The sequence below is a fragment of the Lottia gigantea genome (assembly GCF_000327385.1).
Source record: "Lottia gigantea unplaced genomic scaffold LOTGIsca_55, whole genome shotgun sequence".
NCBI lineage: Eukaryota > Metazoa > Mollusca > Gastropoda > Lottiidae > Lottia > Lottia gigantea.
Genome location: NW_008709889.1, coordinates 439,042 through 457,608, shown reverse-complemented (window position 1 = coordinate 457,608; position 18,567 = coordinate 439,042). Strand labels below are relative to the sequence as shown.

At 31.3% G+C, this 18,567-nt stretch overlaps 1 protein-coding gene across 1 annotated transcript; it reads left to right on the top strand.

Annotated features, from left to right (window-relative positions):
• Positions 1-2: 2 nt before the first annotated feature.
• On the top strand, positions 3-17,081 carry LOTGIDRAFT_126945 (hypothetical protein; the record flags this gene model as incomplete). Its single annotated transcript, XM_009063048.1, has 28 exons — positions 3-422; positions 1,726-1,903; positions 2,127-2,267; positions 2,471-2,604; positions 3,702-3,764; positions 7,010-7,095; positions 7,377-7,466; positions 7,690-7,816; positions 8,101-8,253; positions 8,594-8,697; positions 8,877-8,991; positions 9,215-9,358; positions 9,834-9,931; positions 10,160-10,345; positions 10,542-10,662; positions 11,536-11,700; positions 12,185-12,285; positions 12,997-13,119; positions 13,467-13,567; positions 13,830-13,915; positions 14,121-14,362; positions 14,566-14,641; positions 14,835-14,950; positions 15,321-15,492; positions 15,724-15,792; positions 16,201-16,326; positions 16,560-16,685; positions 16,935-17,081. The coding sequence occupies 28 exons, from the start codon at positions 3-5 to the stop codon at positions 17,079-17,081; spliced, it is 3,810 nt and encodes a 1,269-aa protein (XP_009061296.1).
• Between the last annotated feature and the right edge of the window lie 1,486 nt (positions 17,082-18,567).

Sequence of the window (18,567 nt, the reverse complement as noted above, 5' to 3'; positions counted from 1 at the left end):
TAATGGGAACTGTAGGTTCTTTCTTACGATCAAATGACGATGTCCAACACATTCCCATTGAGATGAAACCCAGAGGAAAGTTGGGTCTTGGTAGAGTTGGCTCCATAGTTGGTCGGAAACCAAAAGGAGGAAGTCTACGTTCTGCATTGTCAATAGAATTAGAGAATGCTGAGACAGAACGTATCAAAAGGGAATTTGAAATGTATCGTTTGGATAAAGAAAATGACATTGCTAATTGGTTAAAAAAAGAAAAGAAATTAGAACAGGAGAATAAAAGAATGAGATCAGAGTTATTGGCATTACAGAAAATGTGTACCAAGTTACGCAATGAAAGAGATGCTGCATTTCAAGCTGAACAGAGGGCTCTAGCAAGGGCTGCTTCATTTGAATGTGATAGAGATAAAGTACAGAGAAGATTCAAGGTAGGAATATGAGCAATTTTTATACACCTACTCATGGCATGGTAAAACTCTAAGTGTTCTCATTAAGAAATAGTTACCATAGTGCATTTAAAATGAAACTGAATATTATGAAAAATGCTGTAGCTCCTTAATAGTATAACATTATGAATTTTTTCTAATGAAAAACAATGTTACAATTTCTAACAGCTGACTAAGACATATTATTAATTTATTATGTAAAATGACAGAGGTTCAACCAGATTAGTGGGGGACCATGGACTAAGTGGGTCTTGGTCCCTTCCCCTGGAAATTTTATGCTCTCTTTTTTATACGCCCACATGGAAATGTGGACGTATATTGCTGTCGCCCCTGTCCGTCGGTCCGTCTGTTCACATTTCTTGTAGGCGCGATAGAGGCTACAGTTTTTATCCGATCTTAATGAAACTTGGTATCCATGTATATAATGATGAGATCTTGGTCAATTTCGAAATTGGTAATAATTAGATAAACGGTTTCAGAGTTATTGCCCTTGACTTAATAAAAACGCGTCAAATTTGCCTTGTAGGCACGATAGAGACTACAATTTTTATCCGATCTTGATGAAACTTGGTATGCATCTATATATTGATGAGATCTCAGTCAAGTTCGAAATTGGTAATAATCGGATGAAAGGTTTCAGAGTAATTGCCCTTGACTTAGTAAGAACGCGTCAAATTTTGATTGTAGACACGATAGAAACTACAGTTTTTATCCAACCTAGATGAAACTAGGTATGCATGTATATATTGATAAGATCTCACTCGAGTTTGTAATTGGTAACAATCGTATGAAGGATTTTTGCCCTTTACTTAGTAAAAACCTGTTAAATTCGGCTTGCAGGCACGATAGAGACTACAGTTTTTATCCAATCTTGATGAAACTAGATATGCATGATGAGATCTCGGTCAAGTTAAAAATTGGTAATAATCGAATCAACAGTTTCCGAGTTATTGCTCTTGTGTTTACAGCGATGAGACATTGTTCATGTTTGAATTTCATGATAACTTGATGAACTGTTTCAGGTTTTTGCCTTGACTTATGGATGATTTTAAGATTATATGAAAATTTATTATTAAGCCACTAAAGATTTTGTTATCATTCTGACAGCTGGTAGTGGGCGTATGTTACCTTGCCTGGCAAGCTATCTTTTTTTTCTCGTGGGACGAAGGCCCCCTTAGAGGCTTGAGCCCTTGGATTTAATTCTTATGGATCCTTATGGTAGTTAGCCAGTAACAGTAGTGAAAAAAGTGTAAAGAAAAGGAAAAAAATCCACAATTTTCTTCAGATATATCGTGAAACTGCTGAATTTGAATTGCAAAATGTTTTGAGAGACAGACGTAATCTGGAAAATAAAGTTACGAAATATGCCGCAGGTTTGATGATTGAAGATGGTGATTCTACATCAAGATTTCTACCCGATGGGGGTACTCTAGGTGAGAAAAGTACAGCATCAAAATATGTTTGTTGTAGCAGAGAGTCTTACTTAGTCTATCTATACTCTCTGGTCTTAATATGTGTGTTGACCTTGGAAGTGTGATCTCTTTTATTTCATTTCATGTTTTTATCCCTAAATAATGGAATATTTAGTGTGAAATACCATTGATAGGAAAGAAATTCTTTAAAACAGAATCTATCGTTTGAAAGTTGCATGTTTAAGTTTGATGAATTCACCTGTTTTGTTTGTAGGTACTAATAATCAGGGAGATTGGTGGAGTGAACCATCTCTGGGCAGTTCAATACAGCTCCATCAACCAACCTATCTTCGTGGTCCAGAGTTTGCTCTTACCATAATGGAATTAGAAGGACCTTTTACTAATGTCAACAAAGGTAGGTATATCATTTTGTTATTTCAGTGACAGTATATAATGTAATTTAACTGTACAAGAGGAATTAAATTGAATATTTTTAGCTTAAAAGTCAGCATTAATAATCTTTTCTAACTTCATTTGACAACTACGTTTGTATGCAAGTAGTAAGTGTTTAAGAGGCATTTCACAGATCTAAACGTTACTTAAAACTTATAATTACAGAGGATTGGAGTTGTGCTTTGGCAAATCTAAATCAGAATAAAGATAAACAGCTGAATATTAATGTAAATAGATTGATGCGAATCTACCTCTCAGCTCCCCGTAATATGTCTCATGAAGTTCATATCTTTGTAAAGGTAACATTTTTATTTCATCTCCATATAATTCTCTTGTGATGGATGAAAAAAGTAGATATTCTTAATTGTTGGTACATGTACATGTAAGAATATGTAAAAAAAAATTGTATATAAAAGGAGTAATTATTTGTATATTAAAGGAGTAATTATTTGTATATGAAAGGAGTAATTATTTGTATATGAAAGGAGTATTAATTGTATATTAAAGGAGTAATTATTTGTATATTAAAGGAGTAATTATTTTTATATTTAAGGACTAATTATTTGTGTATGAAAGGAGTAATTATTTGTATATTAAAGGAGTAATTATTTGTATATGAAAGGAGTATTAATTGTATATTAAAGGAGTAATTATTTGTATATTAAAGGAGTAATTATTTTTATATTAAAGGATTAATTATTTGTGTATGAAAGGAGTATTTATTTGTATATTAAAGGAGTAATTATTTGTAATGAAAAGAGTAATTATTTGTATATGAGAGGAGTAATTATTTGTATATTAAAGGAGTAATTGCTTGTAATGAAAGGAGTAATTATTTGTATATTAAAGGAGTAATTATTTGTATATGAGAGGAAAAATTGTTTGTATATTAAAGGAGTAATTATTTGTATATTAAAGGACTAATTATTTGTGTATGAAAGGAGTATTTATTTGTATATGAAAGGAGTAATTGTTTGTAATGAAAAGAGTAATTATTTGTATATGAGAAGAGTAATTATTTGTATATTAAAGGAGTAATTGCTTGTAATGAAAGGAGTAACTATTTGTATATGAGAGGAAAATTGTTTGTATATTAAAGGAGTAATTATTTGTATATTAAAGGACTAATTATTTGTATATTAAAGGAGTAATTATTTGTATATTAAAGGAGTAATTATTTGTATATTAAAGGAGTAATTGCTTGTAATGAAAGGGGTAATTATTTGTATATTAAAGGAGTAATTATTTGTATATTAAAGTAGTAATTGCTTGTAATGAAAGGAGTAATTATTTGTATATTAAAGGAGTAATTATTTGTATATGAGAGGAATAATTATTTGTATATTAAAGGAGTATTTTTTTATATATTAAAGGAGTAATTATTTGTATATTAAAGGAGTATGTACCAGTATTAAAGTCTTTATGTGAAAAGGAAGGAAGAAGTTTACTATTAATACATGTATTACACAACACAGATAATTTACAATCCAAGCCAGTAAGTATGTCTGTTATATTTTTTAATGGAAAAAAGACCCAATAAAAGATCTGATAAAAAAACTGATGTTGATCAGTCAACTTGGCTGATGTTTCAACTTGTAGATGTATATTGCTGTTGCCCCTGTCCATCCATTCACATTTCTTGTAGGCACCATAGAGGCTACAGATTTTATCCTATCTTGATGAAACTTGGTAGGCAACTAAGATAAGATCTCGGTCAAGTTCGAATTTGGTAACAATCCGTTGAATGTTATTGCCCTTGACTTTAGCTTGTAGGCACATTATAGGTTACAGTTTTCAATCATCTACATAAAATGTGGTCGTATATTGCCATCGACCCTGTCCGTCAGTCATCATTTTCTTGTGGGCACAATTGAGACTACAGTTTTCATCTGATGTTGATGAAACTTGGTGTAAGCATCGGAATTGATAAGATCTCAGTCGAGTTCGAATTTGATAATGCACAACCTCGCAATACGATACGTGTATCATTGATGTTGTATCCACTGATATTTTGTGCCAGCACTAAATCAAATATTGCGTAAGATTTGAACAACATATAATGTGGCATATAGATGTACATAGATTTCTTTTGAAAAGGAGGTTATTGCAGGGCGTTACGAACGCCCTGCTTTGTTTTCGAATTGATTTTTTTTTTTTTTTTTTTTTTTTCGTCTACGGCAGGCCGGTTTTCTCGGCAACGGCAATAGGTACGGGAAAACGGACTTCATGGCGTTTTGTAACTCGTGGCTAATCACAGTTTAAATGTAAAACGAAAATTTTCTGAGTAACATTACGCAATGTTGCAACAAACGGAAAATGGACTCCAGAGGGCGTGTTTATAAACCGATTTTGATCGGGTTTTCTGCATCGTATTTCTTGTAACAAAGGACAAATGATAGCAGTTGAAAATTTTCGATTTTCGAAAATTCGTACAATACTTTTTTTTGCCGTAATTAATCTGAAAATACTATTTCGGTTGTAGTTTGGTGGATTGACTCGAAACTCACTTAGTGTAGACTGCCAGCATAGTGGAATAAAAGCACACATTCAAAAAATTTTTGTCACTTCCGGTTTCAATGTTAGTACTTCCGGTGGTTTCCCTTCCGGTGAAATTAAGTTATGTCCAAAATAAAATATGTATTATATTACCAGCCTTAATACAAACTTATTTAACAAAAAAAAATCGCACCGGAAGTAACATGTAGGCCGCCATTTTGGTTTGCCTCATTTTCCAGAAATTGCTATTCAGAGGCCATTTATCATCCAATTTGCATAACTTTTGTGTCATACGATACGTTTAATGTCTGTCTACAAAAAATGGGAAGCATAATTTTGATTTTCGGTTTTGCCTTTTTTGTACGACCTGATGTTTTTTTTCAAAGTTTGAAGGCTTTTAACTCATGACCTTGACCTTTGATGACCTTTATATTGACTATGGTGATAAGGGCTGTCCTTGACCTTCTCATGACCTTTTGACCTTTTTGGTCAAACAACAACTTCTGATTTTATAGGGATCTAAATATGGTCAAAATGGCATTTTTGAAGTGTTGTATCCCAAACCCTAATTGATTTAGCGCCATACCATTTTCAGATTATTAATGCACTTAATAAATGAATTCAATTCATGTGGCATTTGATGATGTCAGAGTCACATTAAAGGAAATGTTGCAATTTCCTTAAATCTTTAAATGCGTCTATCAAAGGAACTTGGCCTCGGATGACGTTGATATTTACATTAATGTTTATTATTGACTTCAGCTTTTACATGATGCTAATATTTTTTGTGTCTGACACGTTGTTTCGGTGTTATGGGTGTCACTGAAAGTTGATTCTGCATCTTTAAAGCGTCCTCACATGTGCCCTAATAGAGGTAGAGAAATAATTCTGTGGGATTCAAAATGCTGAGATCCAGCGCTTTCCAATGATATATAACATACATGCCTTACATGCAAATTCGAAACCCCATTCACTTAACATGGGGTTATTATTAGATAAATCGGCTAATTAGATTAACCTGGCTGTCAACCCCAATAGAAATCAAAGTTTAAGTTGTTTTAAAGACACCCTCCTTTTTATATTTCTTTAAAATTTTTTGAGTCCCGTTGCGGTATATAAATAATCTCTAGGGTGGATTGAACCGTGTTATACTGTAAGTTAAGCTTACGGAAGCAAATTAAAGGGATTCCTCCACTTAATTTACCAACTTTCTTATTTCTTATCGGATTTTCATCAAACTTGGAATGTATGTGTATAATCCAATTCTAAATTTGATGGAATTATCGAATTTGCGTAGTGCGCATGCGCATTGCCAACTTTCTTATTTACTATCCGATTTTCATCAAACTTAGTATGTATGTGTATAATCCAATTCTATATTTGATGGAATTATCGAATTTGAGTAGTGCGCATGCGCATTACCAACTTTCTTATTTCTTATCTGATTTTCACCAAACTTGGTATGTATGTGTATAAACAAATTCTGAATTTGATGGAATTATCGAATTTGCGAAGTGCGAATGCGCATTGCCAACTTTCTTATTTATTATCCGATTTTCATCAAATTTGGTATGTATGTGTATAATCAAATTCTAAATTTGATGGAATTATCGAATTTGCGTGGTGCGCATGCGCATTGCCAACTTTCTTATTTATTATCTGATTTTCATCAAACTTGGTATGTATTTGTATCATCAAATTCTAAATTTGATGGAATTATCGAATTTGAGTAGTGTGCATGCGCATTGCAAACTTTCTTATTTCTTTTCTGATTTTCATAAAACTTGGTATGTATGTGAATAATCCAATTCTAAATTTGATGGAAATATTGAATTTTTGTTGTGCGCATGCGCATTACCGACTTTCTTATTTTTATCCCCATTTCACCAAACTTGGTATGTATGTGAATAATTCAATTCTAACTTTGATGGAAATATTGAATTTTTGTTGAGCGCATGCACATTACCAACTTTCTTATTTCTTATCCGGATTTCATCAAACTTATTCTTTATTAATTGACAAATATTCTTTTATTCCTAGTTAATACACTTTAAACTCCAGGCACTTTTGGATATTTGCATTTAGAGATGCAAAAAGGTATTTACATAATGTAATTGCAATAGACCATCTTCGTATGTACCTGAATGTCATAACATAGCATCAGTACTGTTATTGGAACAGTTCTAGTTATATTTTTTTTTTTGACAGTATCTAGAAAGACATCAGAATAGCCGACAAAAACAAATAGAAACTTCATCTGTATTGGTAGCATTTCTAGGGCAATCTTTAGATGGGTAGGTATAAGCTTTTAATTTAAACCAAAAAAAGTAGTGTATACAATAGCTTCAAGAAGTAAAACTTCTTCAATGGTGAAGATCGGAAGGGCTAACATAAAAACAGGTTCAAATCTGACTTTGAAAAAAAAAAAAAGTAGACTAGTGTTGAAATTTTTGGTCACTTTAAATATTTCTTTCATGAGATGCATAAAAGAAGGGTATCTGTTTAATCTCCATGTACTGTGTCCAGTCAGCTAAATGTAAATAATTTTTACAACCAATTCTTTTTTTTTTAAAAGAGAATCTTGTATAGATGTAAAAGCATTGATGAAAGATACCACAATTACAAAACCTACAGTTTTATTATGTAAGAACCAGGAAGACAAATGGTATGTATACCTTGATGATCTTGGCATTAAAATTGTCAAAACATTTTTAAGCACTTTGTTAAGACTTTGATCATAGGTTAACCTTTAAAAGATAACTTAGACATTATTGAAGGATAAGAATCCTAAGCAGTAGAACTCTTTTTTGATCAGATTACTCCCAACTTGTCACAAAGTCTTAGTAAATGTATGCTGTAGTCTTTTAAGAATTTGTATGTTTTGCTAGTGTTTATGAGAATGAAATTGGTGTGAAATTAAAAGAATTTAACAATGTAACAGTCATCCCAGAATACCATTCACCACAACAAGCTGCTGAACTTTTATACAATACACTGGATAAAATTCTTAAAAATGTATGTATTATATTCTTTTTATTCTTTTATCTTTTTATGTTGAACCGCATTGAACTACAAAACACAATGACAGAATTTCATTTTCATTGAAATAAATGCTGTATCAAGGGAAATCTGGAGTTGATTTGTGGCTGGGAATATTTGCTTGGAGGGCATGGGGTGTTGAAGGCATCTCCTATGCCAATGTAAATAATATAGAAAATAAGAGGCTCATGACATTGACTATTTTCATTGTAATGCTTCAGAAAAGAGAGGAGATGTAAAACTCTATTTTATAACTGCAGGATTTAGGTATAGATAAAGTCAAACCGGATCCAGAACAGACAGATATAAACTATATGTGTGGTGGAATATTATGGGATATAAATTATGATAATGAGCAGGCTGAAGCTTTAGCTTACGCCTCAGATTCTACTTGTCAATTAGGCTTTGATAAGGTGAGTTGATTTAGAAATATAGTCAGCACAAGCTCCATAACATATTTATTATTTAAAGTACCTTCATACATATAAGTACAATAATCTGTCAGTAAACTAGTAAGGGATTTTTATTGGAATACCAAAAACATGCTGTTACATTCAGCAATTTTTTTTGGGTTAATTTGTAATATGTTTCACATTTCTGAATTGCTAAAGTTATCAATTATTTAAAGAGATAAGACTGTCGAGTTTCATAATGATTCTGTAATGAAAATAAAAACCTCTTAGTTTTAAAAGAAAATAATGTACATTAATTTATTATATTAAATTAAATTAATATATTTTAATTCTGTTATAGTATTATGAGAAATTGAACAATCACGTGTCTGCTGCCGGTCCCTATCCACCATTACTGATCATGGGAACATCAGGCAGTGGAAGATCATTACTTCTTTCTAAATGGTAATTATTTATAACATTAGTCTAGAGTGTTTGGTGTGATAATAACTATGAAGTAGAAATAGTTACTCACAGTATCAAATATTAGCTCAAGTCTGTGTCATATGTGTTTTATTCAGATATGTTTTTATGTTATACATATATCATCAAAAACATACTTTATTATGTTCTTTTTTTTTTAGGGTAGAACAACAAAAAGAGAAAAATCCAAATTGTTTAGTTTTGTATCATTTTGTAGATAAAGAGTCATCTGTCAGTGCTGATCCTATTTTAATGATAAGACGACTCTCATCACAGGTCTGTTTTAATTTATATCTCAAGATTTTTACACATTCAAAGATTTTTTTATGTTCTTAAACCCATCCTGAAACACAAATAACATCTGTTTACTTGTGTCAAATCACAGGTTCTATTCCATGTCTTGAATCACAGATTAGTTATGTTATTTGTCCTGAATTGAAATTAGTTATTTTTTATAAATATAATAAATATATTTATATTTCTGTGTGTTACCTTGTAGTTAATGCAGCAGATCAACAATCCACCAGTGTTATCAAATGACTCGACTCGACTTGTTGAAGACTTCCCACGATGGCTGGAAAAAATCTCCTCAAAATCTCCAGGAGGAACAATTCTAGTCCTTGACTCCATTGACAGATTTCAGGTACATTTTTATTATTATTAAAAATTTTTTCAAAAATTCTTACTTTTTTTACTTTTGGCAACATCTTTATATTCTGCATAGGCTATTATAATATTATCATATTTTTTATCACTGTTTTCTTTGATTTAAGCAAAGGCTCAGTGTGTTAGTTGTATGCTTGCTAGCCAGAAGGACCCAGGTTCAATCCTGGTATAGGTCGAGATAATATCTTCCAATTTTTCAACCCGGTTTGCCCTTGTCAGTTATGCTGGTAAGAAGGTCTGAAATGAAAAAGAGTCCGGTCGTTTGGATGGGACAATAAATCATGGTCTAGTGTGCAGGTTAAAGACCCCTTGACAGATGGAAATTGAAAACGAGAAGGCTAATGCTGCTGTCCTGGCAAACTTTCCCTGATTGCACCCTGCCTGTCTTCATTAGCCCACATGGTGCAGAAAAGTTGGACATAAAAGTCCATCCATTTCATTTCTGATTTTAGCAAGCTGAGTTACATTTGAAATGGTTATTAGATCCTCTACCTGTAGATACTAGAGTTATTGTTTCGGTACATGAACATACATGTCCACAAGTATGGAGGTTGGTAGATCCTTGGTTTGAAATGTGATATTCAGGTGTACTCAGTATGCATGGCTTGAAGGAAAATGGCTTAATGAATTAATTTTATTTTGAAGGCAAACTAACAAAAACCTTAAAATTACTAAAAAAGCTCAAATGTGGGATAGAAAAAAGTATGAGTTTCACAACCATGGAAACTGTTAATGGAAGTTTGAGAATAGATTCAGAAAGTTATTTTATATCTTGTAGATCTTGGCCAACACTACAGCTTGAATTACTGGATACAAAAAGTGTACAAGAAGTGTTATGGTCAGAGTTATCTGCTCATGAAATAATATTAACCAATGTGAATGAGAGTAAGATATTGTCTCGTTGTCAGAATCTAGGATCATGTACTCCACTATACATTATATTGATAGCTGCTTATATAATCAGGTAAAATATTTATATATTGTAATATTGTTTCCCGTATTCAGTGATGCAGTTTGTAGGGGATGACATTGAAACTGAAAAAGCACCCAGAGGTTTGAATGAGATGCTAAACGAAGGCATTATGCTGCACTCTATGCATGTTCTGTAAAACTATTATTTTATTGACGTATTTCAGTTGTAATGGTGAAGAAAATAATAGCCTTTCATCAGATTTAAATATTTTACTGTCATCTCTAACTTGTGAACAGTTATATATCAGTATGATTGGTTTGTTAGAGAGAGATTTTGAAACTCCAGAACATGAAGGCATGATTAAATTGGTAGGCAATTTAGGGGAAGGGCGTTATTTCGATATTAAAACCTGTACGAAAAATGTTAACGTAAAATTGTAGCCAGTAGATCGTCATAAATATCGTTCATGTAAAACATCGCTATGTTGTTAGTTAGATTTGTCTCCCTTTAAAATTTACCTTGTTCTCGCATGTACACATGAATAAGTCATCATACTGAATGTATTTTACTTAATTTCTAACATATCATGAGTCCATGAGATCTTTTATTTTTTATTTTCGATAAAAAAAAATTCTGGCAAATCTCCACAATTCTACCAATCGGCATAATGCCTAACTGTTAACTCACAAGATGATCCAAATACATTAAAGTATTGTTTACAAATAGACAATACGAGAGCAGTGCGTTTGATTCATTGTTCAAGACAAGTATTATTTCAATGACAGATAAGGTAATGTAATTCAAATATTCCCCAAAATGCGTAAGACTATCAAACAAGTTGATTTCTATTTCAAGATTGCAACTATCAACAAAATTTCAACAATGATTTGAAATTTTGAGTGCAAAGATATGGATATTGTTATATTAAAAATTCATATCATATTTATTTATTAAGTTTTGTATGTAGTGAAAATGAGTCAATGGGTAAGGATTGTACTGGTAATTTTGAATGACTAGCATCTATCAAGAGAGGATGTTGATAAAATGTAACAATATTGAATATCATTATTTTTGATCACTTATCCAACTATTACTGTTATTTCTAGTTTAGGAAAAATTTTGGTAAATTAAATAACATGAGATTACAGGACAGTAACAATGGCATAAATAAACATTATGATAAGCTAAAATTATAAGCTTGACAAGAGAGATAGTTAACAGTAAGATATTTATTTTGATAGATTTTAAAGTATATGTGTGTAAGTAGAAATGGAATAGAAGAAAATGAATTATTTGGTTTGATACCAGACTTAACGTGGATGTTTTTAATACCAGTTTTAGATGTACTGGCCACAACTCATATTATTAAATATCATTCAGGTGTTTTAACATTTGCTCATCATGCGGTAAGTTTATATTACATTATTCATTATTATTACCACCCCTTTTATTTGTTCAAATTTTCTTATTCTATTTGGTGTAGACCTAGAAGTCTGCTCTTTGTGATGGATGTCAAATGTCAACATTAAAGGGATTGTAAAGAGGTTATCTAACTTTTTTATGTGTATAGGGGACACTCATATTATTAATTTGCACCATTCCAATTTTCTGTCAGCTGTCTGTGGTTCCTGCAAACTAAGTGTGTCTGATTAAAAATTGAAATGTTGCAAATTGATGATATCAGTGTCCCGTATACCAAACTTTAGAGACCCTGTTTACAATCCCTTAAATGCTATGGAGTGGTTTGAAGTTTTTAAATGTTCATTTCAGCTTTTTAAAAGTGAAAAAATTACAAATGGATCTATAATAATCATGTGATTCTGCCATGTTCAAGATTCTCATTGATCAAGAGAGCGTACTATCTACTAATAAATACTATGTTATCTACAGGCTATGAAAGGAGTAAATGAATTATGTTTTGGTAGTTCAGGAAGTGAACAGATATTAGATATACAACAGGAACTGATAGATTATCATACACAATACTTATTGTAAGTTCAGTGTTTTATATATTCAAATAAGTTAAAAATCTGATTCTTGACTATTTTTAGCATTTAAAGGGGTATTCCGCTTTTTTGTAAAAAGTTTTCAATATCAAAACTGGCGTAAATTATAGCTGAAAATATCTCTAAAGTATCTACTTGATCAAACGGAATTTGTTTTAAAAGGGTTTATTAGAAATGAAGAGTACTAATTAAGGAGTCTGACCCAGTTTTGATGTTTGGCTTTATAATGGCTCGATATTATTAGTGGAAACCCTTAGAATACATATTTCTCTACATTAGAAGTATATTTTACTAAAATATGTACAGCAGTTTTCTAACAACTTCTAAAAAACATAGCGAGGTTAAAAACCTTACGTAATGGTTTTGAATATTTTTGGTGTTAAAAATTAACGGCTGGATTCTTTTAAAACTTTCTGATACACAAAAGGGCAATTTCTCTAGATTTTGGTATATGGTTTTCACAATTTCAGCAAATTTGACCTATAAAAAAGCAGAATGTCCCTTTAAGAACCTTTTACATGATCGTTTAATATCTCAGAGAGCTTAATTGTAAATCTTTGAAATGTTTTAGAGATCTGAGATTCATGGACAGTCATGTGATTGATGTGAATAGGCAAAAAAAATGTGAGGAAAAATTTTGAGGCCCAGTCAAAAATTGTTGATAAATGGAATTGCTTTTATACTTATTATTTTCAGACCTGGATCTGTGACATGCCGTATAGTGGATGAGTTACCATGGTTACTAAGACAAGCAGGAGATAGAAATAAGTTGCAGGAATGTCTATTGAACCTATGTATATTTCAACGTCTATATACTAGGTAATAATTGAACAATTTAATCTTTTTTTAATTTTTTTTTCAAACTGGTTTTTATTGAGAAAATTTTTCTAATGCATCTGATACATAGCCTACGAACATTTCCCTCTAATTATTACTTTTGATAGATGCTGGCTATAGTCAAGAAAGCTAAATCTAGTTTTTGTGAGAATATGTTGCCGTGCTCTTGAGATTATTTCAGCTATTTTTTAATACATGTTCGAAAGATGTACTGGCCTCATTCTGACCTCTGCCAATTCATTCCTAGGTGATCACTGTGGGAGACAAGAGTTAATTTTTAATATCTGACATTACTCTGATAAGTTTCTGACACAATCTATATTTTCTAGAGGCAGAGCTTCTGAGTTATTGACCTACTGGCAGTATTTAGACATAGATAAGAACAAAATGGCTACCTCATATTTTACTTCTGCTAAACAAACTGAAGAAGGTATATTTTTTCATTGTTTTTTTTGATAAGAACAAAATTTAAAAGCATTGAAGATGAGATCACCTTTCTCTTCATTCTCAACTATAAATGTTGTTTGTCCTAATTTTTCTGAAAGTATGTTTTCTATGACATGTCTAATGAGCATCTTTAGCATATATGAACAGTCAGTTACATTTAGAATCTGGAATTATCCAGGCACTTTCTCTTAACTGTTGATGTTTGTTTAAACTGTTTACAATTGTATTTAAAGTTTTATGTAAAGAGAAAGGTCTATCTACTCTACCTCTGATAGCAGATTTATATGAAACATTGGGACGGTTTCTAAATGATTTGGTTCTCCTAAATCAGGTAATATAAACCTTTACTATGGCTATGTCTTTTCAAACATTCAAAATAGTTTTTTTTTTTCTTTTACTTCAACCACTTTATATTTGTTCATTGAAACTTAGTTGCTGATAATGATATTCAAATGAAGCCTTTTTGTGTTGTGAAATCTTCTCTAAAAACCACCCAAAATCCCTCAAAATGTTTTTGTTTTTTGATAATATAACAGGCACTTCCACCATTACAACGGGCTCTGGAGATCCGGGAGACAGCATTAGATCCTGATCACCCAATGGTAGGACGTGCCTTACACCAATTAGCCAGATTACATGCTCAATGGGGCAAATATTCCATAGCAGAAGCCTTATTTAAACAAGCGTTAGAAATCTATGAAAATGCATATGGTTTTGAGCATGAAATGGTTGCTAAGGAAGTGGAATCACTAGCCAACTTGTATCAAAAACAAAACAAGTAAGACTTTGATTTCTTTCGGGATGTAAAGGTTGTTGTAATCCTAATAGTGTGTAGTTTTAGGAAAATTGAACATTGAAATTGGTCATACACTTTGGGCCATATTATGATTTATTCACAAGTAGGACAACTAACATACAATTTCATAAGAAGATTCATAATAGTAAATGTACATTTTAGTTTTATTCACTTTTTGTTCACAGACATGACGTAGCAGAACCACTTAGAAAAAGAGCCCTGTCCATCAAACGTAGAATAAAGTCAATTCAAAATGTAAGTGTGTGATTTATATGATGAATTCAAGCTGTGGTTATAAAGCTAGTTTATTAGATATAGGGATACTTAGTGAGTGCTTTAAGAATGAATGTGTAAAGACTAAATGTTCCTTCATGTGAGAACTGGCACTGACTATTTTTGTTCATTGTTTTGTAACTTGTTGAAATATTTACAGAATCAAGGCAATGCCAGTGAGAAGTTACAGAGAAGAACTCTACATCTAGAAGAGTTGGCATTAGGTCCTGAGTCACCTGATCTTGCTAGAACTTTAAATGAACTTGGTGTATTGTATTATCTACAAAATGATTGGGAGTATGTACATTATAATTGTATTATGTGTTATGTTTTACTGCTTTTGAAGTTCTTTTCAACATATTGACTTGATTTGTTAGACGTTGACGTGACTGGTTTAAAGTTTTGATCTTCTGTGTGCAAAATAGTCACGCTAGCAATTAGAAGCTTGTTTTGGGATATGTAGAGTTTGTGTTGCTGCCTTTCAAACCAGATGTCTGCTCACGGTATCATCTTATTTTGGGTAGAATAATTATGTATCAAACTCATCTTTGTTACAATATCTGGGTGGGAGTTTATCAAAAAGATTTTTATGATACACTGTAATGCATTAGTAACTAATGATTAGTTAATGATCTTGTATATCATATAGATATATTGTACTTTTCAGGACATCTGAATCATTTTTTAAGAGATCCTTAGAGATGAGAGAAAACTTATTAGGTAAAGATCATTTGGATCTGGCACAATCTTTGAATAATCTGGCAGCATTGTTTAATGATAAGAAAATGTATGATAAAGCTGAACCATTGTATGAAAGAGCTTTACAGATCAGATTAAAGGTAGTCCTTAAAATAATTATATCAATATGAGATACAATTTTTGCATTGAGTTCAAATCACTTACTCATTTACACCTATCTTACATGATTACTGGTGATTACATGATTATAAAATATTGGAGTATTTTAATTAGCCATGTTTGACCAATAAGAGTGTAATTGATGCTTTATTGATACCAGTATTTTAGAGTGGGAAATTGTTAAGTAGATATATTTATTGGGTTTATTTCAGCATCTTAGTCCAGATTCAGCTAGTGTATCTAATATAATACGACATCTATCTATGGTTTATAGAAAACAGGTCAAAATATATTATTTTCTTCTTTAAGCTATTTTCAATGGGAGATGGAAATTATATTGTTTTATTCTCTTCAGACAGCAAATTAAAGATGAAAAAAACTTATTATCCAACAGCAAAAACTTTTAACTCACAACCATTGGTTTCTAGCAACATTAGGGTAGAGAAAATCTTGATATCCTGACTGAGATCTGTATCTGATGTTCTTAACTCAGAAAAATAATAAAACAGTGCAATTATAACAACTGATTAGTATAGTTAGTAATGATGATTATAATTATATGAAAGTTATTTGTATGACAATAAACACCTGTTGAATGTTTTGAGAATTCTGTCAAGTGTCAGTTGTTAAATAGAATTATGAGACATTGATATCTACAATTAAAAACTATTATTTTATGATAAATTTAGAATAAGTTTGAGAAAGCAGAACCGTTGTATATACAGGGTGTTGAGATACGAGAGAAATGTTTTGGTGTTAATCATCCTTCTGTTGCTACAGCTCTCGTCAACCTGGCAGTCCTTTACTCACAACAGGTATAGTCTGAACTTTTGAAATATTTACTGAGAGCATTTTGACCACATGAACTCAGACTTGTCAATTTGTAGGAGCGGGCCTCTGAAATTGATACTCTGACAAGTATAGTGCAGCTTTCTCTATCCACAGACACTGGTCTTTTAATCACCATACACCAAGATGTGTTCCAGTTTGTTTAAGTTTGTGAAGGTGCAGTATTGTTGGACTCATTCATTTTCTGTGTTTTTTTAAGAATAAATACCATGAAGCTGAACCAGCTTATGAAAAAGCTTTAAAAATTTATGAAGACAGTTTAGGTTCTCACAATCCTCGTGTTGCTGAGACATTGAGAAATTTGGCTGTCATGAAATATGAACAGGTAGATAGACATTTCATCATATGATAATAATAGATTTATTATTCCCTTATTCAATTATTTTGTCAATTAATAACACATGAACAATGACACATAATGGTAAATAACCATTTGAAAATTTATTGTACCAGCTTATTGTGACAGACATTGTGACTAATTGTTTTTCCCAGTAATTATTTTGTCAAATAAGCTAACAGTAGTAATATAATACCTGAACAACACTAAACTGGTTGTTTTTTTTTATTTTTTCAGAAAGATTTTGAAACAGCTGCCCGATTGTATAAAAGAGCTACAGAAATCAAGGAAAGTGAAGCAAACTATACAAATAAAGTTTTATCTCGGCGTAGTTCTAGTGGTGAAACAAACTCAACTATAAAAAACATACTTCATCCATCCTAACATCCTTCATCCATCATGGTAGAAAAGATACAGGCCTGGCTTTGGCTGCCCGATTTTCTATCCCATTCCCCCTACTTTCAAATTCTATCATCATTTTACATAGTGAAAGAAAGACTTGTGGCCCTCCTGAAAAATTTTGTTGCCACTGGAAACAACATGACACAACATGACATATATTTACATTGTAAATATTTAGTTTGTGAAAAAGAAAATATTTGAACATAATATATTAAAGTCATGAACTTGTTAACTTGTCTTGTTAACTCCGTCCAGTATTTTTACTATATATTCTTTATGTATTTAATATATACATACATATATCTGATGTATTTAAAGGTATTGTAAAGTTTTGGTTTCTAAAATTTGTAATTGTATTGGTAACAAGGATATGTTGATTTTCAGTCAGACTGCTGTGGTTTCTGCATAAATTTTGTAGAAAACCTCTTTACAATCCTTTAATATTATCTCAAAATGACATTAGAGATAGATAGAAGTAGATACAACATTAAATAAATAAAAACACTATTATAGATAGAAGTAGATACAACATTAAATAAATAAAAACACTATTATGGATAAACTACTCCTTTCTTTAATTTCACATACAGGAATCTTTATCAAGCACAAAATATTAAATTTATCAAATATAGAATTTACAATCCCTTTAATATTGTCAATCAATAATTGTTTGTTGATGTTTGTATTATTGTTGGTAATTGTTGTTATCAAGAATTTAATGTCTAAATATTATTCTGGCCTTCAACAATACTTTTATACATATATTCTGAAATATTCAAACCATAATCAAGAAAAGCTTATATTTTATCATCATGAATTTTATATATTTAATGACATTTTCAATTTTAAATATGTGGAAAATCTAGTCATTGTTGTAGGATGAACTCTTTTTACTCATCTATAAAACATATCATGAATGTTAAATCTGTGCACAATAGATCTATCAATAAACAATATTAGCAATGAGGATGACATTTGACAAACATTATCTGAAAAACACAATAATTTATACTTGAATTTTACTTTAATAAATATTGTATTATTTTATGGTTTCTAGTCAAATGCTTTTTAATATTTTTATTTTTGTTACATTTACTTTTGTTTGTCCACTCTATGACAGCTGTTTTTGCTTTTAATTGAAAATTATGTCAATAATTGTTTTTTATACGAAACTCTTATTTTACCACAATCGTGACTTTAGACCTACTTGCGGCTTGTCGGCATTTTTCTTTCGCCCACGTTTTTTCTTGACCGCAAGTCCTTATACACAATTATTTACCTGTTTCTCAATTTTTTGCCACCACCATCCTAACGCAATTCTAAATTTGTCTACGCACTTGAGTATTTACCATTTTGTCTACGCACTTACGTGTGTATTTTTGGCTACGCACTTACGTGTGTATTTTTGTCTACGCACTTACATGTGTATTTACCATTCGTGTCTACGCACTTAGCTTGCTAAGGGTTT